The sequence below is a fragment of the Pseudonaja textilis genome, chromosome 2, assembly GCF_049901715.1.
Source record: "Pseudonaja textilis isolate UNSWEBS1 chromosome 2, rPseTex1.2, whole genome shotgun sequence".
In the NCBI taxonomy this organism is placed as follows: Eukaryota; Metazoa; Chordata; class Lepidosauria; order Squamata; family Elapidae; genus Pseudonaja; species Pseudonaja textilis.
The window spans coordinates 83,756,013-83,781,931 of NC_141991.1; the positions used below are offsets into that span (position 1 = coordinate 83,756,013).

Sequence of the window (25,919 nt, forward strand, 5' to 3'; positions counted from 1 at the left end):
TTGGTATCTTACTAAATACTCCTAATGAATCAAAAGTTGTTTTATTCATTTTTAAAGTATCAAAGCAAACCTAATGGTTACCCAGGATTAGAGATTACCAGAGCTGTAATTCTAACAGATTATCCTTCAAGATATCAAAATTAGATGTAGCTGATGAAAACAGTGCTAACTTTCACTGTTTATTAGTTAATGATTGATTACAATCTATTCATAAATTACCCATTCATTCCTGAATATCCTGATTTGAAACTAGTGTGTTACTCTACTAGTCCTAGTCAGAATCCATCATCAGAGTTAAGGTCACACTTATAGATTTCTCTTGTGCATTAACCACATGTGTCATTAGTGGCTCAAAATAACTTACTTTGGGTTTTTTTTTCCTTTGGAAATGCAATCAATACATTTGAATTAATACCTCAAATGCAACAAACAGCTCCCATAATGATCTGGTTGATAGTTTTTAAAAAGCCATGACTCTATGGAGTATAGAACATTATTCCTGTCATGCTAATTTCTCTGTAGAATTTCAGTTTACACTTTAAACATGAATGAGACTAACCAACTCTACCAAGAGCTCAGAAAACATGACAAGAAAATTAATTCTAACCTGACACTTGATGTTAATTTTGTTCCAGCTTCACAAAGCTAAGGAGATTCTGGGACATTGTTAAATATCCCATTTCTGAAAATCCTCTCTGGTATTTATTTCACTACTAAATTTCAAGGTAACTTTATCACGAAGAGGCAGATGGTACAAATGTACTATATGGAAGGATCCACATGTATTCACTAGAAACAGAACTTTTTAAATAAGTAGAAGTGAAATTTATCAGTCTATTAACTTAGCCCACGCTGGTGATCCTGGTAATGATGGTTGAAGTGATGAGAATTTGAAGGCATCTATTTAGATAGACTGAAAACAGAATACCTTTCAAAAAGAACCTTTACTTCTCAATTATAGATGACCTATTTTAACTAAAGAAAAGATAATGTCTCCCCTATTCTGGGATGTTTTTTCAAGCTTTCAGGCTAATTACAGTCCTTGGATTATCAATGTCCTCTTCTCCAAATACTAAACAATTTCCACCCTACTTAGATTTTCTGAGATAAGCCAAATTTATTTGTACCAAGGACAATAATTGTACTGAAGGCTCAAAGTTGGGTGACTATTAATGCAAAAGATAATTTGAAGATATTACATAAATAGTCAGAATCATCCGTTCTAATATTTATGGCAGGTAATCAAAAAAATTGCCATTTAGACCTATATTTGTGACTGAGGAATGGAATGGAACAAAATCCCTATCTTTGTGTTAATATCTATCTATCTATCTATCTATCTATCTATCTATCTATCTATCTATCTATCTATCTATCTACCTACCTACCTACCTACCTACCTACCTATCTATCTATCTATCTCCGTGGGCCATGACAGACATACACTTATGATACAGGAGAGACATGTCCCTTTGCTTTTCTGAGTTTTGTAGGGTGAAATTAAGTAAATCAGAAACTTGGCATATATATTTTGCTTCCTATTTCTGGGAAAATAACCCAAAAACCCAAGTTCAAAAAGTTTGCTGTTGAATGCAACATGATTTACAGTATATGTACCTATTTCTTACAAAACAAAGCAACATTTGCAAGAGTCTGAACTTACAACACCTTCTCACCTAATGCCCAGTGGAGATTCTCCTTGTCCGTTCAAATTATCAGGCTGTAGGAAATGAGCAACCGTATAGTAGGCCATGTAGATAGTAGAATCAGAGAGAGATTCTATTAACCACTGCTCATCCCAAGGCATACGAGTTCCTGGAAGATGACAAAATTTTTTGTTAATTGTTAATCATGGGCAATTAATATTCTATCCTCTTGCATTTATGGAAGAGATGAGGAGAGGGAATTATCAAAACTATACCTAGTCAATCTCTTACCATATGACACTTCTCATTATGTTAATGCAAAGGAAAATATACTGCTTTCATGAGAAATCTGACTTAAACATGTTTAGGCACTACAGGTATTTGTATTGATGGCTAATCTCAGTTCTAAATCAATATACTGTAGAAGACAGAAGTCCATGAAAAGTATTCTGTGTTGACTTCCGGTTTGAGCTTCTTCGGCGACAGACTGAAACCTCGTCTCTGCAAGGCTTCGATCCGTGCTCGCCGCCAGAGCGCCCCGAGCTGGCTGGTTTCGGGGCTAAGCCACCCCGTAAGAGGAGGGGAGACTGCCTGCAGGGTTGAGGAGAGCTGCATCTCTCCTCCCCAGCTGGCCATTACTCCCTTTCCCTGCAGGTGATTGTAGCTGTGGTCAGAAATGGCCACCACAAAGAAAAACTCGACCAGAAAAGAATGTGCAGGAGGAAGATAAGAAGAGAAAGTTTTGGCTGACCGGGTCAAACAGCAAAACGAACAAATAAGGTACCCTGGAATTGAAACTATTAAAAAAAAATATAACATTGTTCCCTAAGAAGATTTTTAAGCTGCGAAGGAGAGAGAAAAGGGAAAAGATTTGGGTTTTTTTTTCTCCTTTTTCTATACTGACATCAAGAGACTTAAGCAAGAAATTGGAAAAAAATCCACTTTGACATTAATAGGCATTTAATGCTGAAAATAAAAAGTCAAAGGGATAATAAAGATTTCTGGATAATCAAAAGCTTTTGAAAACAGGAAAGGAGAGAAAAAGAATAAAAGGGCAGGATCTGGAAGGGAGGAGACTGCCTGAAATTAAAAAGAACTTACAGCAAAATCTCAACAAGACTTCCAAAAGATACATTCTAACTGAAATATCGCAACAAAAACCCCAGGAAGAGAAAGTGGAAAAAGAAATAAGAAGAAATAACTCGGGGCTATTTGGATTACTTGATGATTTCTGGATTCTTGGTTATTGTTTTGAATGACTAAAATCAATCGGGTGGTTGTTTAAAACTATTTAAAATGGCTCCACTTTTAGAAGAACTGAAAATGGAACTTAAAATGTACAAAGAAGATGCACAACAAAGGAGAGGTTCTTTTGGCTTCATATTTCAGTTTTTAGAAATGGAGATTTGGAATTATGAGAAACAATAAGAAATGCCTTCAGAACAAGAAGACTGTGACAAAGAAGAAGCCATCTTTAATGAACAAGTAATCTTAGGTGGGGGGAAAAAAGGAAAGGGGGGAAAGAGAATGGAAAGTTTAAAATTGGGAAAAACAACTCCCCCCCCCAAAATAGAGTGAAAAATAAGTATAAAATGAGAAAGCAACAGAAGAGGGAAATGCAGAAGAGAGAATCAGAAGTAGAGAGACAAGGGGGTAAAAAGGGGAGGGAGAAGATGAGACGGAACAAAGAAAGGAAAAGAAGTTATAAAGGACAGAAACAAAATATAGAGAAACAGGGCCTATTTAGAGATAATGGGTGAAAATTTAATGGAAAGGGGGATTCTGCAAAGGTACATAAGATAGTATTGTTATATAATTTTAGAAAATATGAAACAATGTATGATTAAAATGTTTGATAAAATAGCTATCGTAATTCAGTGGAATGCTTGTCAATAAATAAATGTAACAAAATGAATATTTAATGATTTACCAAACATATGTGAAGAGAAATAAGGGAAAAATTAATTATGGAGATTATATGTGTCTTTAAGGAAGTATGATATTTAATTGAAAAGAAGTGTTAAAGATGTTAAGATTTTAATGATTATTAATGATAGAACTGAATTGGAATGGAATGAGGGTTTATAATTACATATATTTATAATCTTTTTGTTTTAAAGAATATAGTGTGTATTATAAGAATGTACCAAGCAGAATTCAATTGGAAGTTATGTATTATGTATTATATTGAAGGTCATAACCTTAAGGTATATATTGAAGTTTAAATAAGAGTTGAATGGATGTAATTAAAAGATATAAAGGTGTCATACTCCAATTAGTAACTACAGGAGAAAATTTGTTTAGTGAGAAAAGATAATATGAAATTGAAACAGAACAGCCAAAAGTATAAATATAATGATTTGAATTGAGATGAGATAATCAAAATAAAATTGAGAAAATTAAAAGAGGGAAAAAACTATATAGAAAATGTAGAATAGTATAAGATGTGGAATAGAACACAAAAAGGAGCATGAAATTGAGTTTTGTGTCTGTATAAAGAAGTTCAACCCAGGACCATGCTATTTTCAAAAAAGATGTTTTACTTGTATTTTGTATGTGTGAAAACCCAAATAAAACTTTATTAAAAAAAGTATTCTGTGTTGAAAACTGAGCTGCTCATATACCATACTTTTAATAGGTTTTCCAGTTATATGACAATTGTTCAATCGTATGTGGGAAGTGAATAAAACAAAATGATAAAACTATTGATTAATAAAACACTATTTCTAGCCGATCAGTAGAGAAGCTTTCCTACCTAGGCCATAAGTCCTTGAGCAGGCATGTTCCTGAAGCCAATTCAGGGTGGCTTCAAAATTCTTTCTGGTCTCATCACCAAATCTGGGGAAACCAAAGCATTAATTCCGTATATGTCACACCTGTATGTTAACCCTCCTCCCTGACACAATCCCCACACCTACGTCTCAAGGCTTTTCAGACATTCATGTGCCTGCTGCTTCCAGTTTTTTTCACCGTAGTCCAAGTACCTTGGGGAAAAAAGCCAGATATCTTAGAGAGTAAGAAAGGTGATGAGATAGGCCAGATGCTTTACTAAAGCAAAGAATGCAAAAACATGGCTTTAAGTCCAAAACAAGCAGAAAGGATTTGAAAGAGTTGCAAAAAAGCAGAAAGGTGACAATCAATGCAACTGTGACTTTTGCTTTACTTTCAACTTACCACTGGTCACAGAGAGCTACCACACACTCATCTGCAGATCTAGATATAACTTGTTTCTCGGGTTCCATATAAATCAGGGCTTCACCCTGAAATAAGGAAACAAGGAGAAAATGGGGGTTATAATGCTGGGACAATAAAGTGGAAAATATGAAATTAGAATAGGATGATTTTAGCATTTTAATGCTGAATATCAGCAATTCAGATGGAGAGGGATGTGATTCTAAGAATCTCTAAAAAGGGACTGCAACAGTGCATGATAATCCCTACTTTCATGGAACTCAGTATGCTGTATGGGCAATAGATATTAACACAATGTATTGTGACCTGTGTTTAATTTTCCTATGTAAAACAGCCATGCAAATTCTTTTTGAATTCTATTTTGGTATCAGTTGTATTAGGCTGTGCATCTTACTGCACCTAGGACAGCATAAGACAACCATAAAAGATTTTCCTATCCAAGGCAGTGAAAAAAATCTGCCTTTAAATGATAGATCTGATTTTTCACAATGCTTCTTCCCCATAGGTGCAAAGGTGCCCAATGGAAGCTTCTCTAATGCCTAAATTGCAAAATCTCAAACCACAGAAAGTGTTATGGGAACAGACTACTTGCATGCTTTCAATCAGTTCTCCCCTATACGCAGGCGAAGAGGCATAGTCTGCCCTATATTTCATTGAGAATGGATGAACATACAACATACGGATGTTACAAATCTCTACTGCACTGTCCTCTTGTGACTGAAATGTGAAAAGACACGTTTGTGCAAAAGAAAACTCTTTTTTTAAGGAAATAGCAGTGGGCAGCAGTATTAAAGAAAAGAGTCTTTCTTAAAACTCTGAGAGTTTATCAACTCTGGCAGTTTCAGAGATACAACATATTTCTCCTTCTCTAGTTAAAATATTTTCAAATCAAAAAGCTGCTTTAAGCAAGCAGAGAAAAGATTTATATGCAGAAAACAAAACAGCAAGCTCTGCTGTCCAAAAATATTTAAAAAACACAATTATTTCTATTTGATTGAATAGGCTAAATGTAATTTCCGTTAAAAGAAATATGTTTGATTTCAAGCTATTGGTGGAGTTCTTGGTGCTCTCTGAGCTTGGTAGTTTTCTTGCAGTCATTTCAGTAACCATCTAGGTCAGGGATCCCCAACCCCCTGGGCCGCAGACCAGAAACGGTACACAGCCTGTTGTGAATTGGGCCACAGAAGCGGCAGGCAAGCATACGAAGCTCCATTTGCGTATGTGCAGGATTAAGTTGTGAGCGCAAAAACATCCCCCCCACACACACACTGCTGGTTCACAGAGCCAGAAAGCTTGGGGACTGCTAATCTACCATAGGTAACATGTTCAGTGCTAGAAGATGCTTTTTGGAAAAAAAAAAACCCACACAAAGGCTATTTCTCATGCAATTCTATTCCAATAAATCAAGCATTGTTTTGTGGAAACAAACCAGCAAAACTGTGTTAAAAGAAGCCGTCAGAATATCAAATGGATTATGGGTAAAAAACAAAAACAAAATAGTAAAAACACCTCAAGTAGAGCTTGATTCCTACTAACTATGTGGACATGTTGGTGTAGCTTTCATGGCAAGTTAGAAAATGGTAGGCCACTGCCTCTTTCTGGGATACTCTAGGCCTCCAGCCCGGAGATTTCCTTGAGGTTTAAGTACCAATCAGATCAAACCTGCTTGGCTGGCAAGCCCAGAGAAGATTGGCCAGGTGCTGCTATCTGCTAAAGCAATCAATACATGCACACACAAACCGTTACGTACATTGTCTACCATCTTCTTCTGAATAAGCTTCTTGACATCCTGAACTCTCTGGCCTTTGAATCCATCCACAAGCATTACCTGAAAAGAGAAGGCATTGCAGAGATTAGAATCAGCACTGGCTCATTTAGAATCTGGGTAAGCTAAAGTGGTCTCTCACCCTCTTCATTAAGATGTTATACTGGGAATAGCAAGAGCCATGTTGAAACTGAATGGGAAGGAACCCATTTTTTGCTTCTTGCAAAACAGATAGAGGCATTTATGGATGGGGCATGGGCTACAAGCAAGCACGCTGGCTAGATTTTGTCTACAGGCAAATAAGTAGATAAATACGTGCCAGCAGCAGGAACAGGTTCACATATTTGGAGCTGCATCCCATTCTTCTGCTAGTGCGTAACTGCTGGAATGTGTGCTCGGGGATAATAGGGACTTTGGACAGATTTCATATTCTTCAGAAAACTCCACACCTCCCGGGAGGGGTGGGGGGGAGAACACTCCTAACTTGTGAAAGGGAGCTATGTAAGGGAAGCAAGCAAAAAGGAAAGTGTTTTTCCTGTTCAGTTTAACTTACTCCGTCGTAAAATCCTTTCAGGTATATTCTCTCTTTGGCTTCTGCAAGTTTCTCTCTGTCATTCTGACTCTGGATCTTCATCTCATCACAGACCAGTGGAGCAGAAAGGTGGCCATACACAGGGATCTCAATGATAGGTATCTGGGAATATAATGACAGCACAGTGAATCAGTGGTTTTCAGTCATGCAAGCAATCAAGAGTCTTATAGGAAATACAAGCCTGACTCCTTTAGCCTTCAAAAACAGAAGTGTGTTTTATGGTTGATCAATTAAGCAAATCTTGTTTTCAGTCTAGTGGGCTAGAAGCATAAAACATAAAGGAAAAGGGGTGAAGCCTATTCTGTTAATTGTACTCATGCGTAAGAATCTTTAATTTATAGTATGTGGGTTCTACCAAATCTGAGTGTTTTGGTTGTTTCTGAAACAAAATCAAAATATTAACAGAACTTACCAGTGTTATCAATATTCTATGTAGCTGCCATTAACCCAGTTTCAAAAATAGTATTTTGTGACCACTTTACACAGCACTTGGTAGCTTAAATATCTCATGCTCTACTAACTTGCATGCTACAATGGATCCAGGGCAATGATGGCAACAGCAGCCTCTGCCTGTCCCCTTCTAATGGATAACTTCAATTTGCGCAACTTGAGGAAATGAAGTTTCTTTGCAAAAGTGAGAAGAATCTAGGGTCCTATCTGTTGTCAGTCTGCCATCAAACAAAGATGTTTTTATTGGAGCAGACATCTGACCTTTGAGTTGGCTTACCTGCTGAATTGGATTTTAACTGAGTAACTACTGTTACTTTACTTTTACTGCTATCTCAATGTGTGTCTGATTACCTCCTAAGCTATTTTCTTAACTGATATATTACTTATACTGTAATTTCAGTTGTATTTTTATGTCTAGTTATCCTGAGCTTTTTGGGGGAGGGGAGATGCATGTTTAATTAGCAAATGAATTTATTTTCATTTCTTTCCATTTTCAATCTTGCACTGAATGTAGTAGCATTCTGCCTATGTCGACAAAACTGGGTTCCCAGAGGGAGCTAACTATAGTTAAGCAAATGATGGGTAAGTACAGATTTCTAAATTAGCTCAATTTCCACTACTGAGAACACCAATTAAATTACAATCTGACTAAAGTATCTGGGATATTGTGCAAACCTAGACTCAAAACTGAATGAAAGCAAAAGAGGGTTCCTAAAAAGTTGTGCAGTGGAACATTTCTCTTTAAAATAATGAATGGGGCTTGTCTTATTCCTTTGCCTTTGGCTAAGATCAGGCTGTCAGGATCTACAACAATTCTCAAATCTCTTTTGTGTTTGCTCATTTTATTGGAAAAGCAGCCCAGCATTTCAATAGGGCAAAAACCTTCATGAACTGCTAAGCTCCTTGCAATTATTCTTGTGCCACTACAAAGCTATACTTATGGGAATTTTCCACCCAATAATCAGTGTGCTCAATGCTTACAATAATCTGGTGCATTAAGTAAAGCAAATGCCAAGTTAATAAGAAGCATTTTCAAAATAAATAAAAGCATCAGTGCTAAATTCAAGCCAATCAGTTTCTCAGGAATCTTGTTCCTCAGACCTCTGGCATTATTTTCAAGAGCATACAAAATCAAGCACTGCTTGTCAACCCTGATTTACCTGAATTCAAGCTGGGGAATAAATGGCATTTCCTTCTAACTCTTCTAGATATAAGAAATATTTCTTCTATTTTGATAATGAGCCCCTCCAAAAATGCCAACTTAATGCAACATTTAGCAGCTGAAATATGTTAAGAAAACAACAAATAGATGTCACATCAGTCTATTACATTAATTGGAAGATATCATCTGCATTATTTCATCAATACTTAGCAGACTTATAAATCTGATTGAAATGATTAGAAGCATTTAGCAAAAACACCTATAGCAATCATTTCCTTCTGCACTTACAGGTTCAAAAGGCAGGACCATTTCATCTTTAATGCCGTACTTCCCTCGAAAAGCCTACGAAGAAAATCAGAAGCAAAATGCCACACATCAGATCCGCAAAACCTAACCTGAAGAGTTCCTTCTGCACAAGCTGACTGGTTAACACCAGCCACCTGTACAAAACCCTTTTACCAATTTATAAAATGCTCAGATCAGTTGGGAAGCATATCATTAATGCAAGCACTTATACAAAGGGCGAGAACCATTTTAAATGGGCACCTCCCAGCTCTTCTACAAACTGATTTTTCTAAACAAGAATGAAGAAACTTCAATTTCTTTAAATATTATTAATAGATCTTTAGTCCACCTTTTTATATATTATGGTCAACTCAGCAGCCTGGGTCCTTATTTTATTGACCTCAGAAGGATGAAAGGCTGAGTCAACCTTGAACCACATCAGGCTGTGGGCAGAGTTTGCCTGCAATACTGCATAGCATTGCGCCATCACGGCTCTTAATATATAGTTTTGTCTGCTTAGCACAAAGAATTTTATGTAGAGCCGCATATACCGGTACCTATTAAAAATATACTATTTAAAAAGATAAATGTATGCCAACAGCACCAGGTGCCGATACATTCAGAGGTTCTCCATGATTCTTAAGATTCTCACTGGTTTCTTCTTTAAGTCTTTCAGGGCTATGAAGTCATCAGGAGAATCGGATGGTACACTTGAAACCACTCCAGTACCTTACAAGGAACCAACAAGAAACACAGTTCAACACATTGTTAGGACAGAATTTGCACTAAATGTGAACTCAGAAAGGGGTAGAATTGTACAATTTAGCTTTGAGTTGTGGTTACGTAGATTCTCCTTAATCCTCATAGTGAGGATAAATCTGACAATGTAAAGGAACTTTATCCATAAATTTAGAGCCTTGAAAAAAATGATGGTTTTAAATTATACAGACTCCCCAGTGTATGTTTTATCCATCCTTTCAGCGATCAAGAATACCCACATGACTGTATTAATAGGACTGCATGTGGAATCCTATAGACCCCTTTATGCAGATTTTTCCATAAGTAATAACTAAATAAAGCTAATATATTTTAGCAGTAACCAAAATGCATGTTCAAATGTTGTTACTACCAATTATAGGCACCAGATTATAGATGAAGGACTCAGTCTTCATTACTAGCACAAAAAAGATCATATTGCAAAGGAGAATACGTGGATAAGCTTAAATCAAAGTAAAAGGACAAGAAAATAGGAGTCACTTTGATATGGTGCCTTCATATGTTTATAAAGAATCCCAAGATTTTAAAGGAGACAAAATACAGTAGTTTATCTTCTTGTTTTGATGAATATACATAAGAGCTACTATTCCTCTCGAAAGAGCAGAAACAAGACACTGCAGAAAAGTTTACTTTGTGCAGATATCAGTTTCTGGGCCAATACCTCTAGTAATTAATATAAAGAAAGATAGAAACTTTCTCCTGTAAAAAATGAATGCAAAAATGCCATGGTTTTTACCTTTATCTTCCTTAATAGTCAACATTGGAAGAGCATAGATGACTTTATAAGATGCCAGAGGAGCAGAAAGCGCGGCACCAAGGATCTCCTACAAAGGAAGAGAATTATGTTAAAAGGAAGGGAAGCATATGTCCCTGACGAATGCAAAATATTTCACAACTGAACTTTCAAATTGGGAATGCGACTTTAAATTTGAAATTGGGGTTCTGTGTTCAAACTCCCTTGCAAAAAACTAGGACCAAAATTCATAAGGCCTTTCCCTATAGTGAAAGTAATCATCCCTGTTACAGTACAATTTAAACTCCCCCACTTGTTAGGAAAAGTGCATCTGGTATTTCACAGCAGTTTGTTAAAGCCAGCTGTAGGCTCCCAGATCAGATAAAGCCCCAAAACCAATAGTGGTGCAAGGGGAAACACATTATGAGATAATGAAAAACCTGGATTCTAAATTGCATAGGGGCTGGTTGCAATACCTAGTGCAATGGAAGGGGTACCCATTATCCAAAGCTACTTGGATAAAGAGCTGGGATGTGAAGGCAGATAGGTTGGTCAAACAGTTTCATGACAAGTCCCCTCCAGGGACCCAGAGGGGGAAGAAGAGGAGGTTTGACTGAACCTTAACTAACCTCTTTGCAATTTCTTTCTTCGCAGGAAATCCTTTTCAATTAAGGGGGGCCGCCTGTCAACCCTGAAGCTAACCTGACCAAGGCTATTTTGAGGAGTGGAGGTTAGATGGAACCTTTTTTGCAAGGGAGTGTTCAACTTGTTCTAATCATTTGAGCTTATTTCAAGCTCAAGAGTTCTGGAATAGCTGTAGATGCACTATAGTTGAAAGGCATAGAATTAGAACTAAAGACTTTTGGATGAGAAGCAAAATGTTTTCAAGGAAAAAAACCAAGAAAGTTCAGTTGCCTTTTGGAAAAACACCTTTGGGACAACCATGACCTGGATGTTTGAGAATCACCTGGATGTTTGAGAATCTATGCAGGTAGTCCTTGACTTACAATCATTCCTTTAGCAACCACTACAATGGCATTGAAAAAAAAAGTGAATGTTTTTCACATTTTACAACCATTGCAGCATCCCCATGATCATGTGATCAAAGTTCAGACACTTTGCAATTTATTTGGTATTTATGACAGCTGCAGTCTGCTGGGGTCATGTGATCACCTTTTTCGACCTTCTGACTAGCAAAGTCAATGGGGAAGCCAGATTCTCTTAACAACCGTGTTACTAACTGCTGTGATCCACTTAAAAACTGTTAAGTGAACCAAAATATTGGGCTCAACTGTGGCCATAAGTCAAGGACTACCTGTATTTTATATTAAAGCAAATCTAAAGTCCTCAGAATCTGCTTCATTTTTTGTTAGAAGATCCTTATTAGAAGTAACGTTCACAAGATACTCACTTCTCCCATCAACTCTTTCACAACAGGTACCACCCCATTGGTTTTTGTGAAGCCTTGGTAGGACATATTCCTAGCTGCCCTCTGTGTGCAAATAAAAATATCCCCATTCCGAGTCTCAAACCCAATGTACTTCATATCAGGCCGAATCCAACAATTAGTCTGCCCAAACATGGTTTCTGGTCTCAAAGTAGCAGCTACCAAGAAGATATTCTTTCCTCTAAGACCACTGTAAAAGAAAGAAAGGGCAATTTAGAAAAATATATTTAAACAAAAATACACTTAAAAATAAAAACAAATAGCTAAATAGTATTTTCTACAATCTAGGCCAGCATACTTTGAAACATTTTCTTAGGGTGTTCATCCCAAAACGCATCACTAAATGTCTATGGAGATTCTCAGTCATCTAGGACATGGTTGTCCCAAAGGTGCTTTTTCAAGAATCAACTGGACTTTCTGTTTTTTCTTTGTAGACATTTTGCTCCTCATCCAAGAAGCTTCTTCAGCTCTGAAGCTGGTGCATTTTTCCATATAACCTAAATTACCATCTTCTCTAAAGGGAGCCACCTGCACAGATCCAAGAATAACCAGTATTTTTATCTTGATCTAACTCCATATTGTCAATACAACCTGATGCATTTCTTAAGTTCCACTTAAGTTCAGTGGAACTGATTTCCAAGTGCCTTTAATCGCAGATCAATTGATCTTTTCAACTTTTCCAATGTTGAATGCCACAAACAGGCAAAACGGCAAAACCTATTGCTCTCTCAGTAATTGATATCCAGTGGTATCCTGTCATCTATGTAAAAATTTGTACTTAACTGATCAATCTACGTGACATAAATTCATATAATCTTAATCTACTTCATCAACATCCAAAAAGCCACACATATTTGAACACACTTTTAAAATTTTTAATATGTGTTTCCAATAAACTTTTAGCTTTCTTCTTGTTTTCCACTAACATCAGTATCAGTAATTATGCTAAGGCCTACCTTAATTTCAGAGGGTAAGGCTCTATCACCTTCATTTTGATTAGTGTGTATTCTTGAGGTCCCACACCCTAAGAGACAATATATAAACAATTGTGTCGTTTCATTTTCATTAGAACCACTCCGTCAAACTAGTCTTTATACATTAGACTAAAAACAAAACCACTAATTTGTGTATTGGCCTTATAACTTCTGTAAATAAATAAGTGGATTGGAAGAGAAAAGTGTGCTTCAGTCAGGGTGGAAGCAGGGAGAGGAAGTAACTCAGGCAATACCTGTTGGCAACTCCTTAAAGCATCTTGCATCTTTTCCCAGAATCACATGACCAGTTTAAGCAGTTGCAAATAGATGCTATATACATTTCAAGGCATCTTATTTTTCTTTAACATGAAGCATTACATAATCCTATCAATAACAAGGACAGAATTATGTCACACTCTCTCAACTAGAAAATAACGCAAGAAATTGGTGATTCTATGGAAATATAGTATAAACAAGCTGCTGGTGACACAAAACCAGAGGCTAGAATCCAAGCAGCTTTTCCAGAAGTTTGGTGACTAAATAACTTTCCATTTTTATTCTCATTGAAAGTTGACTCACAGTTCCAATTTACAAATAACTTTTCAAATTATCTTTCCTAATTCTGCTACTTACATCCCAATAGTATAAAAAGGGTTACTGAATCAAGTTCAAACTCGTTGCCACTGGCTTTTTCTGGAGTACTTTTTCAATTTGGGACTCCTGGGACTTGAGATTCTAGCAAGTACTAAACAAGTTGGACATACCTTGGCTTTTTTGGGGTGAGGGGTGGGGGGAGATATCAAGATTGGGTAGATTGGCTACTACTATTGATGATTTCTAAGTTCTGTCTGAATTCCTTTAGTTTTTTGTTTAGGTGCTTCAGTCAATTAGATGATTTAATAAAATTCCCATATAAAATTGGGTCCAAACTAAACCATTTAAGAGAGAAAAGACTCCCAGAAAGAATCAGGAACAGTAGTGAAAGAGGGCAAGAAAGCCATTTTTCCTGATCCTCCTCTTCCCTCCTGTCCTCTGGTTTTAATCTCCAAGGTTTCAACTCATTAAAACTTAGTCCTATTTTAAAAAAAAACTTCATTACCTCCCCTGTTTGTCTGTCATGATCCATGCAGGGTTGACCATCTTTTGGTGAATAAATAGTATACCTACAAGGCAAATTAAGTCATTGTCAAAATGTGTGTACCTATTAGATACTGAACAGGGTGTATTTTGCATTTTGTTAGTGCAATTGAACACATATGCTAGATAGTCTCCTACTATGCAGACTAATTCTAAGGAAAAATGGTGCAGGAGCATCATTCTTTGCTTTTCACTTCAGTTTCCTGTTCCCAGAGAAGTCATAAAGGGAGCCACTATAAGTAATAGTACTGTGCTGAATTGGGATCTTATACCAAGCAGCCATACATAAAATGGAAGTACTACATTCAGAAGAATTTAATATTCTTTGAAATATGTTAAACAGAACTATAAGAAACCAGGATAGAAAGTTGGATAGAAACCAGGATAGAAAGTTATTGGCTCACTGAATGAAAGAAAAAACCACATTTTATACCTCAAATTCAGGCTAACAAAGATAATTTATATAGGGAGACAAACTCTATTGATCTACTGTATTTACAGGATTGTTCATTTTATACTCTGCTGTGTCCATTGAAGCTAGCTGTGACTCAAACACAAATCGTTAATTGGAAAGAAATATTGAAGTGGGAGATTTTAAAAAGCTGCCATAACCAATGATATAATTTACAAGAAATTCCAAGGACAACTTAAGCCATGAAAACTGCAGGACCTGGTAAAATTCCATCTGAATGGTATACAACCACAGAATATTTACCAGCAAGTACATTTGCAATATATCATGTAAGCTACATTCTGTCCATCATTTAGGAGATCTATATTCAATTATATTAACATAGAGAGCTGACTTTTATTTTTAAAAAAGTTTTACCCTTATGTATTTTTTTTAATTACATAAGCTTAACTAAAAGTCAAACAATAAAGATAAAAAAGAATATTAAAATAAAGTATGATAAAAACAATACAAAAAGGATCTTTACACATTCTCCCCTTCCCACCCATTTCATTTTCACCAACCGATAACTGCTATTTGAATATCTGTACTATGTTGCACTTATATAACTATGTACTCATTTACCAAGAGAGACATAAATATTTTCAATTTAATTGCATTATTTTGACCATTGTGCTTTTTCCCCTGTTGATTTAATTAAAATGTAGGGAATATGAGATGTTAAATGTTCTGCAATATATCAAAGATCACTCACCAAAGAAAATCATAAATATGGGATGGATGTTTCAGAGAACCCATAAACAAATTAACTTCAGTACTGTAATTTTGACAGTTCAAGGAACTAAGCAAGAGGAATCTGTTTTATGTTTTATAAATGGACACATCAAGAAAACATTCTTACCGTTTTCCAAATTTGATTTTCTTTCTTTCTCTGAGAGTTAGAAATTGCCACCGTACAAAAGCATCATAATAGGGATTGACATCGGTGGTAATAAAGGAACGTCTCCAATCTACCTGGAAAGTCATGAAATAAAGATCATTCATAGGGTGGAATCCAAAAACATTAACATCATGGAGAAAGGAGAAATTTATTTTTGAATTTCACAAACAGCAATCACCTATTCCCATGGCAAACGGCTTTTAAAATTTCTAAATTTTGAAATTAGGATGTAATATAGTCTGGTTATCTATTCTTAGCAAAAGCAATCTTTGCATGCTATTTCAGTTCTTCAGATTGTTTGTCCTCAATAAGAATATCAAATCTCAAGCCTAACACTTACAAAAGAAATATGAATGCAGTTTTCTAATACTGTAGATACTTCTCATAGCCTCTGTGCAACCCAAGGTCTACATATCAATAAAAAGTTAGAAAAACGTTAAACATGAAATATATTTGATCAACGACATAAGAAATATGTAATACCTTTAGTCCCATGCGTTTTAAATCTTGAAGAGCCAGAGGTGGGAAGTAGCCAAGCCAATGTTCAGCCTCTGAAAATTTTATTATTTCTTCATCAGAGAGGCCTAAAGATTTCATGATGCCCCACTGGTATTTTGAAGAGCCAGTCTTAGCAGCAGCTTTACTCTTTAAACAACAAGGGGAAATTTATATATCTCATAGTTAAGTGCAATATTTTCATTATGTGCATAAAAAATCATTAAAGTTATAGAAGGACAGAAAAGTTCATTAAATATTTCACATTAGATGAGAATTCCTACAAATTTACAGTTGTATTGCAAGATGTAAATAAACTTCTAAAAGAACCATAAATTATTCATACTGCAAATCAAAGCTGGTTACCAGTAGCTTTATGAATAATTTCAAAAGCTTCCTGCAAGCAAGCAGCTCAGGCTGTTATCACTGGGAAGGGAGGAAGGGAGAGTGGATGATATAGAATTGGATGGCAGAATAAAGAAAGAAAGAAGATACAGAAAAAGCAAAACGATAAGTGATGGTATGCTCAGTTAGATACAGCCCTTGAGTATAAAGGAAGGGAGGGAAATTAAATTACTACAGCCTTGCTTTTGAATACCTTTTTGCCTTTAGCTTTATCTTTAATGACCACTTCCTGCTTTGTCTCCTCTTCCTCCTCCTCTTCTTCTTCATCTGGAAATTCTGGTGGATAGCCATATAGCTCCATTTCTCGTTTCAGCTTATCAGCACATGCCTAAGAGAAAATGCACCAGAGATCTATAAACTGTTAGGGCACATGCCTGTAAGATCTGGATGGTGGCACATACATTTATACATTCTTATGGTTGGTCACATAATCAACCAGCTATTTCGACTGGTTACTATTATTTCTAAAACTAGCTTTCTACTGCTCCTTTGTGGCAACAGTTAAAATTGATAATGCTGTACATCTTTTACTCTGATCCATGCATGATTGATTAGTTCCCTGACCCTGACAAATTATTTAAAATGTTGTGCATTACTTTTCCAAAGAGAGTAAATGGGTGCTTCCACTGCACTTGTGCAAACAGAAAGATCAAGTGGATTCTTCTGTGGGAAGAGCAGATATTTTCTTTAATCCTATCTTGGACTGTAACTTCTGCAACTTTCTGGAAGCTTGTTAATTGCTACCCATGTTTTACCAACAGTTTTTATAACTGAGAAGCCTTTCAAAAGCAAAATTCAATCTTAAAAACATAGTTCCATTGAGTGTACTAAATCTACTGAATATATTTAAAAGTACCAATAAAAGAGAACTGTGAACTGTGGAGTCCTTGGTGCTCTCTGAACTTGGATTTTTCATTACCCGACTAGGTAACATAATCATTACTAGAAGCACTGTGCAAGCCCACTCCCTTCTACAATTGGTATTACTTAGTTGGGTAATAAAATGTCTGCAAGAAAACGTACAAGCTCAGAGAGCGCACCAAGGACTCCACACTTAACCATAACTATTTGAATCCTGGCTGGTCATTTTAAGCACCAAAGGAAGCAAATTTTACCATAGATGTGAGCAACTTTGAGATCAGCCACATGATCAAGGATTATTAGAACTGTAAAAAAAACTTTAGATTTAATCCTAAAAAGAATATGGCAGTTTCAACTATAGCTGGGTGATCCTGTTAACAGAAGTGATTGTTTTAACAATCTTTGCTTCATGACACCTTTTGTGAATTGAATCTAATGTATTACAAAGCCCCAGAATCACCTGTATCCTAAGATGGGCAACTCTAGTATACTAACCAAATGTGTACAGGACGTACCTGCTACGTTTAAGTAAAATAAATTAAAAATAATGTATTTCTTTTGATTCAAAATTGGGATGCATTTTTGTCTCTACAGTCAAGTGATTTTACCTTAATGGGCATGCCAGTACAATGAAGTCCAAAAGGAAATAGGCATTTCTTTCCTTTCAGTTTCTGGTATCCAACCGCAAACTGTGAGACACATGAAAAATAGAGCGAACATTAATGTCTGAGAGTAAGAAAAAGAGGAGACGATAAAACATAAATGGTTAAACTAGAAATTATTTATTAAAATGCCTCAGCAATTTATTTTCCTTAGGGAAAATTCAAGCAAGATATAGAATTGGAAAGAAAGTCATTTATTTCAATGTCTTTTAAAGATAAAAATTAGAAGCAGTTGAAATCCCATGGCTATTTATGATACAAAGCCCATTCAACATAATTTTCACTAAATTCAATGGGACAGCTTTAGGTAAACCGATGTGTGATTCTAAGATTATAATTTCTATTTTCCTCAGAGGTTCTGGACATGGAACAATACATTCTTAGAGTTAGTATGAAAAACAGAAGGTTTTACAAATTTCTATTTTCTGTGGAATGGCTTCACAAAAGCAATAATAAAAATTCTTACCTCACATTTTGATAAAGAAAATGTGTGTCCTAGGTGAAGCCGGCCATTCATATATGGATAAGGAAAAGTAGCAAAATATTTCCCGTGGCTGAATGAAGATTTAAAACATAATTTGAAAAAAACAATTAATTTTCAGAAATTTAGCATAAACACAGCTAAGGTTATGGTCCTATAAATATTACATGACTCATCATTGCAATATAATATGTAATACAATATGCAATAATAGGAATTTTTGAGTGCCACATTTGAAACAAATGAAGTGACCTTGTATAAAAATTAAAATGTTATAGAAATATTAATTGGATAATGCCTATTTAAAAAACTTAAGCTACTAAACCTGGGTTTTAAGCAGAGCCAAACCTCCCTTAGGACTATTATTCAGTGCGAACTCAGGTAGCCTATGGCAGAAACACAGATCTCTAAGTGAATCTGTGATTCTGTGAATCTGTGAGCAACTCTATCTGCCTGCCTGCTTTTGGGTAAAAGTTGCCCTTTTTTTATAAAAAAAAAGTTCAATATTTACATACATGGTGTGTTGTGAGTTAATTTTGTGAGTTTGCTTGCAAGCAAATTTTATGTGAGACTCAGGCAATAGATTGCAGAAAGACAGATCTCTGAATGAATCTGTGATTCTGTGACCACCAAGCTATGCCCATAAATTAGGCCACACCCACAGAACCGGCTAATAGTCCCTGGGATTTATAATTATGTGTTTGGTGGTCCCTGAGGTCCAAAAGGTAAGAAATGAGTGGGCGGGGAGGATTCCCATGGGCCATGTGGGAGGCACAGCCTTGTGTTCCTGTGCAGCCTGGATTAATTGCTTTGGGGGGTGCTCTGGGGGTGCCATTTCTCTGCGAACCACCAAAAATTTCTCATGGACCACCAGTTGGCGACCACTGCTCTGGACACATACAAGTTGTATGCAAAAAGAACTTTAATCTGCTAGAATATTCCAATCAGATATAAACTCATGCTTTTGTCTGTTCAGTTTTGCTACAACCAAATAGAAACAAACTAATAATTAAATGGTAATTACAAGCAAATTATAAAAATACATAGAAAATGGCATGCTTAATTTTAATTTTCACTCAAGATTTCTCCATCCAAGTCCTTTTAAATGCATTCAGCTAGATGGCAGCACTTACCTAGCCTTGTTCAGCTGGATCAAAAATTACTAGAAATCCCAGAAGAGTAGGTCAAACCAGAAATTAATTGAGGAGGCGGCAGTAGCAAACCACTTCCCTACCTTTATTAAGAAAACTACATGACTGTGGCCATGTCGTCAGTTACATTTGGACCTGACTCACAAGAAGTCTCTTAGGTGTCACTACTTTTAACTTTTTATGTGCAGCATAATGAAAACAAGGATTAAGATAATTATATCTATCCTCTGTCATAATATACATTTGTGAATGTGTATTTGATTCAGCTGTTCAGAAAAAAAAAATCTACAAAAGTGTGTCTCTGTTGATTTATCAACCTTACTACTATTCTAACAAGTTGTTATGTATTTGTCATCTATTTCTTTAAATTCTTCTTCTTAAAGAAAAGAGGTGAAGAAAAATAAATTTTGGGGATTTCAAAAATCTAGATGCACACTTGAAACCTATACACCAGAATATAAATTCTCAGTACAAGTAGTCCTCAACTTACGACCACAATTGTGCTCAAAATTTCTGTTCCTAAGTGAGGCAGTTCAGTGAGTTTTCCCCCATTTTATGACTTTTCTTACTATAGTTGTTAAGTGAATCATTGTAAATTAATAATATGGTTATAAAGTGAATCTGGCTTGCCCATTGAATTTACTTGTCAAAAAGTCACAAAAATCCAAAACATGATTCCGGGACACATCACTATGAGCTAATTTCCAGGCATCCAAATTTTGATGACATAACCATGGGAACACTGAGATGGTAGTAAGTGTGAAAAACGATTATAAAATCAGTTGTTTCAGTGCTGTTGTAACTTCAAATGGTTACTAAGCGAATAGTTGTAAGTTCAGGACTACCTGTATTTCAGTTTTCATTAAACAAAATGACAGAAATTAGCCAATTCTGGATTTATGTTTCCAATGATACACATATTTTAGTTGTATACAGAATGTCATTTTCACATTTCCTAAGTCCTAATCTGGGCTTAATGGACTTCAGCTTTCTGAAGGAACACCTTTAAGAAAAGTGTTATATTGTATTCACTCTTTAGGCAGGAAAATTTCTATAGTAGTTCCCATATTGTATCTGGAAAACATTTTATTAGAGACAAATTCTGTGTGACTCATTATACTACCCATAAGCTCAAAAAAATAGTATTATATGCTGTTAATAGTAATTTTCTGCTATTAAATTAAAGTTAATAGTGTTTTTTTAATTCCATTAGATTTAAAATTTACATACTCAAATATTGAAATTCTCAGCTACACGTGAAATGAATATTCTCACCTTTTGTTACTTGCCACATCTTCTGCATTAACTTCAAATGCTTTTTCATTGTGCCATTTCTGTTGGATTTCCTCTTCTATTTTTTTCAAGAAGTCGACTTTAGCTGTACCTTTTCGTTCCTTAAAAGAACAAGTAAACCCTAATTAGTGTGGTTAGCTTAAATAAAACAATTTGTTAGTATAAATAGTACAATGTACCATTATTGTGCCAGAACTTTGAATTTGCACACAAACATTATAACCTGAATATTAACTCTACAATATTATCCAGGTAGGTATTATCTCTTTTAAAAATTTCAAAAAATATTATGAACTTAGAAATATTATAAATAAAATAAAATTACTGCCCTCCTTTTCATTTGAGTTCAGGTAAGTACTTATTTTATTAAGAAATTTAAGCCTGCAAAAGGTCAAGTTGTGCCAGTTCAGTAATTCATTTTAGTTCTTGGCACATTTTAAAAATATGCTACCATTGGTATATATTAGTTGGGAATTTATACCTTAACATTGATGGATAATGCAAGTCTCAATTATTGAAAGAAGTGAAAATATGGAAATTGTTCATATTTTCACATTTACTCTATTGTAAGTTGTGCTGCTATTTTTCTATTTGGCAGATGTTTGATAGCAGCTAGTCCTCACTTACCAACCACAATTGGAAATGGCAATTCTTGTTTTAAGTGATACAGACATAAACTTAAAACAGCAAGTGACAATTATGATGTCAATTATGACATCAGTTCCTGCTGCAGTCATTAAGTGAATCATCCATGGTCAGGGTTGTCGAACTGGTGGATGCATCAGATGCAGGCCACGCCCACCAAAGTTCCGCAAATGGGGAAAACATCACAAAACATCACGAGATGGCAACATGACGCTGCAAGTTTGACACCCATGCCCAAGGTCATTAAACACCGTATCATATAACTGTGACTTGAGATTTCCTGCCAGCTTTCCCACTAACTCTGCTTGTTGGAAATCAGCTGTGAAGATTGCAAACTGCAATCAAATGACAGCAGGGTGCTGCAAATGTCATAAATGTGCACTAGATGCCAAGCAACCAAATTGCAATCACATGACTGCAGGGATGCTGTAATGGCCACAACTTTGAGGACCAACTGTAAGGGTATTTTTAAATACCACTGTAACTTTGAATGGTTGCTGAATGAGCACTCACTAAGTGAGGACAACTTGTATTACACTAAAAGTAAAGTCCTTTTAAAAATGGAAATTGTGTTTCACAGTTTGAGACAAACTGCTTAATTTTATTGATACCCTGTTCCTTTCTGTATCATTAGTAAATAACAGCCTGGGATGTTGTGCAAGCTGAATATGAATCTGGCAGTTGTTCTTAATTAATGAAGCAAAAAAGCCCCAAGCTCCACTTGTCATATTGCTATTTACTGAACCAAAGGGCAAAGTCAAAAAAGTATTACGTTTACAATCAGCACATCAGTTGGAAATTTACATGACAACTCCAATATCACCTAAAATGCACTGTGAACTTATCAAATCATATTTCACTTCTCCCTTTTGGTTAAACAGCAGCTTACAATCAAAGCAAAACAGCTAACCAACCCACAAAGCAGGTAATGAACTCAAGTAGGAACAAAAACAATCAAAACAGCGATCTCAGAAACTATTTTTTCATTAATCAGTTAATTGTACTTAGGCTAAAGTGATCAATGCTTCACTCTGAAATTTGGGTGAAATTTACTATATTTATTATATGTAGAACATCTTACTGGTTTGTGCTAACAGCATAATCCATACTCTTAAAAAGTCACCATAACTTTTCTAACTTTTTTTTAAAAAAGAGAAATCTAATACCTGTAATAGTTTCATAAAAGATAGACCTAAAAAAACCCCGAACTCTTCCCCACCACAAAAAAGGGGTCTTGTCCTCACTTGACTGTAAATTGGACATGGTTTCCTAAATATTTGTGCAAAAGACCTTTCTTTTGTTAAAGTCTACAAATGAGATATTAACCAGAAAGTCATCCAGTTAATCCAAACAAACCCAAGCAAAATAACAACAGGGCAAATAATCTGGTATAGTAGGATAAAAGCAACAAGAAATATTTGAAACGAAATTTCCATGTATTCTGTTATCCTTGTTTTCAATATGCCTCCAGCACAGGATAATCTAAACGTCATAAAGGCACGCAATTCCCTTAATCCCCAGTCAGCATGTTCGCTGAGGAATATGGGAATTGAAATACAAGGAGGGAACTAGAATGCTCCATTAGGTCAACCAGATGCCTTGTGAAGAATGCAGGGATTTCGGATAATTCTCATGAAAAACCACTTTATTCTCCCCGTGATAAATAGCCCTGCAACTCTGCTTATTTAGTATTAGTTTATAAACCACATTTAACCCGGAATATTCCACCAGCCCCTTTCTAAGTGAAGGGATGGGTCCCAGCTCTGGGTATATCTCGATAAATGATAGCATAAAAAGAAAAGAGAGAGGCCCATTCGCCCCTTTTCTGCTTTTTCCGTTGACAAATCCTCCTCCTATCCATACTCATGGCCCAATTGCTAACTAGCCCCCTAAATTCAATCCAGGCAATGCTGTCACCCGATATTCACCGTCATCGCTCCTCCAGAGTCTGAGAGACGTTTCCACCTGCAGCTTACGCCCCTACTCCACGCCGCCGGTTCTCCCACAATGCATTTAAAATAAAGATGGAGCCGGCTCCTTCGCAAAGACTTTTGGGATGTTGAGTTTGCGCAGAGCTAACACAGCGCACCGTACCCACCGGCTGAACTACAATTCGCTACAAACCAAGCGTTACTTAACAGCGCTTGCCGCGTGGGATCCCCCTCCCACAAACCGCGAGGTCCTGGAATTACTACGTTTCCCATAATGCACCGAGAGGATGAAACCTATCGATGCTCACCAATAGGAGTATCCAAATCTTAAATTTTAGTCTTTCTGATACCGTGTTAATGTATTTGATGTCATAAGCGAAGCGGGAGGAATAAAGGTGAAATAACTTGTATACTTTTTCAGAAGCTGTTGCAAATGTAATCAATGTTGATTGCATTCTTTTAATTGTTTTTAATTACTTTTCTTCCTACTGAAAAAAATGCCTTCCAACCGTATTGTAAATATAACTAATTATAATTTGGATATTCAAGATGGTTGGATTATATGAGCACTATCATTTAGGACTGCCAAAGGAATGCATTTTGCAGGAGCAAAAACAAGTTGCATGCACTTTAGTCCTATGTGAGGCTCACTGATATTTGTTTCTGAAAGTTTGCTGAGTATAAAAAGTTGTGATATATCCAAGAAACTTTTCAGTGCCATTTGATGTTCAATTTGATGTCATCATATTGCAATGTTTCTCAAAGTGAAAAAGAATTCCAAGAGATAAGGAGTTCTTTTATTTAAAATAATTTTCCTCTAAACCTTGCACATACTCTGAGGAAGTAGAAGATGGCTTTTTTTACATTTATACTTATATGCGGTTAAAAATTCAAAATTAGGAAATACCATTGAAATCAGTATTTACTACTACTACTACTTTTTTTTTGCTATACTGAACATATACAATATGCACAGGGATTCAAAGCACTAACAAAATTAGACTTATCTTGTGCAGTAATAATGCAGCAATAGCATTCAAAATATGACAGGAAGTGCCATTTTAGTTTCTAAACCCAGATCATCTATCATTGATAAGCATTTCGGAAACTAAAATAGTTCAGAGGTTCATTTGTCATTCATCACAAGTATCAACACTGAAAATCCCTTTTGTGAAAAATCCCTTCCAAAGATGCCTTAGGTAAGCAATAGGTCTGTCTTTAGTTTATTGTTTACTGGAATTACATTCTTTAGCTACTGTACATTCATAAATTCACTATCTTGCAATAAACTGTAATGATGAATATAAACCTTAGACATATCCAAGCCTATAGAAAGCAAATACCCAATTTTAAATAATATTAAGATACAAGAGATGACTGGAAATTTTAATATATGTTCCAAGAGTTTACAGAAGAGATGATAGATATATTCATTTAAAATTCCTTGATCCATAGGAGAAATTTAAAACACAAGGAAACTAATAAATGATGTCAGAAATAAAGAATTTTTTGAAGTTTTGTTCTTTAGCTTCATGAAACAATAAACATTCTTACTGAAAATATGCTTTAATATTTTACATATAACTTGCTAAATGAGCTCCTAAAAATTAAATTTAGGTGTTATATTACTATTTTTGCTGCATCACTTTATTTTCCAACTCTAATTTCGAAATGGTTGCCATTCAATCTAGTCAAGATCAAGTGACTAGATCTGATTTCTGTCCATTTGGCTCACTTGATAAATGAATGAAAATAAAATTATTCTGCCTTATTTTGCTTTGAACATTTTGTTAAATAACATTACTAAAACCTGCACCGTGTAGTAAAAATTAGTATGGCTTATCATATAAACTGTATCCATAAATATTAGAAATAGCATAAATAGGAAGGGTCAAATGCAGTGTTTTTGTATACAATTTCCAGTTGTTGATGTTAACTTCATTATAGCCATTAACTAAAAGAATTTACAGATATTGTATTTCTCGGCATTTTATCCCTAGAACTCAGTAGATTGGGCTAAGTAAGAGTGACTGGCCTAATTCATTGGATATCCATGGCTTAAAGAAGATTTAAACTTGCTTCCCCCATCCTGTTTCAAAACTTTAAACCATTATACCACACTGGTTTTTCTGTCCATGTGTAGGTAAACACTGTACATGATGAGTTGTGTAAAAAAGAATATAACTTTATTATGGTCTTAGACGAGCAATAGATATCACTATTTACAAATTATAAAAAAAATTACTGACACACTGTAATACATTAATAGTGAATAAAAACATCCCTGTTTAAAATGTACCCTCTTAACAATTTAGTTTGGCTCTGTATTATACACATATACATGAAGAGAATAGTTCGCGAAACCGTTACAACATTTTCTCTGATGCCAACATCAATCACCATGCATTTGCTGAAAACAGTGGGGAAAAATTCGCCCTTAGGGAATTAACACGACGCCGTGCATAGGACGCAGATCACTTCCG

General features: G+C 35.5%; 1 protein-coding gene across 3 annotated transcripts in view; it reads right to left on the reverse strand.

Annotated features, from left to right (window-relative positions):
- LARS1 (leucyl-tRNA synthetase 1) overlaps positions 1 to 23,507 on the reverse strand; it is a 48,116-nt gene extending 24,609 nt beyond the window's left edge. Inside the window, exons 1-19 of one of the 3 annotated variants that reach the window (XM_026696404.2) lie at positions 23,434 to 23,507; positions 20,843 to 20,961; positions 18,402 to 18,489; positions 17,882 to 17,962; positions 16,606 to 16,740; positions 15,996 to 16,157; positions 15,474 to 15,586; positions 14,123 to 14,186; positions 13,006 to 13,073; positions 12,014 to 12,239; positions 10,606 to 10,693; positions 9,745 to 9,821; positions 9,096 to 9,149; positions 7,157 to 7,297; positions 6,589 to 6,666; positions 4,821 to 4,906; positions 4,565 to 4,630; positions 4,402 to 4,484; positions 1,677 to 1,815 (exon numbers count right to left, since the gene is read on the reverse strand). In XM_026696404.2, coding sequence (XP_026552189.1) covers positions 1,677 to 1,815; positions 4,402 to 4,484; positions 4,565 to 4,630; positions 4,821 to 4,906; positions 6,589 to 6,666; positions 7,157 to 7,297; positions 9,096 to 9,149; positions 9,745 to 9,821; positions 10,606 to 10,693; positions 12,014 to 12,239; positions 13,006 to 13,073; positions 14,123 to 14,186; positions 15,474 to 15,586; positions 15,996 to 16,157; positions 16,606 to 16,740; positions 17,882 to 17,962; positions 18,402 to 18,489; positions 20,843 to 20,961; positions 23,434 to 23,439 — 1,874 coding nt within the window. In that variant the 5' untranslated portion in view covers positions 23,440 to 23,507. Of the gene's footprint in view, positions 1 to 1,676; positions 1,816 to 4,401; positions 4,485 to 4,564; positions 4,631 to 4,820; positions 4,907 to 6,588; positions 6,667 to 7,156; positions 7,298 to 9,095; positions 9,150 to 9,744; positions 9,822 to 10,605; positions 10,694 to 12,013; positions 12,240 to 13,005; positions 13,074 to 14,122; positions 14,187 to 15,473; positions 15,587 to 15,995; positions 16,158 to 16,605; positions 16,741 to 17,881; positions 17,963 to 18,401; positions 18,490 to 20,842; positions 20,962 to 22,671; positions 22,771 to 23,422 lie in introns of those variants that run through there. The other 2 variants (XM_087924489.1, XM_087924488.1) reach the window with 2 other exon arrangements.
- Between the last annotated feature and the right edge of the window lie 2,412 nt (positions 23,508 to 25,919).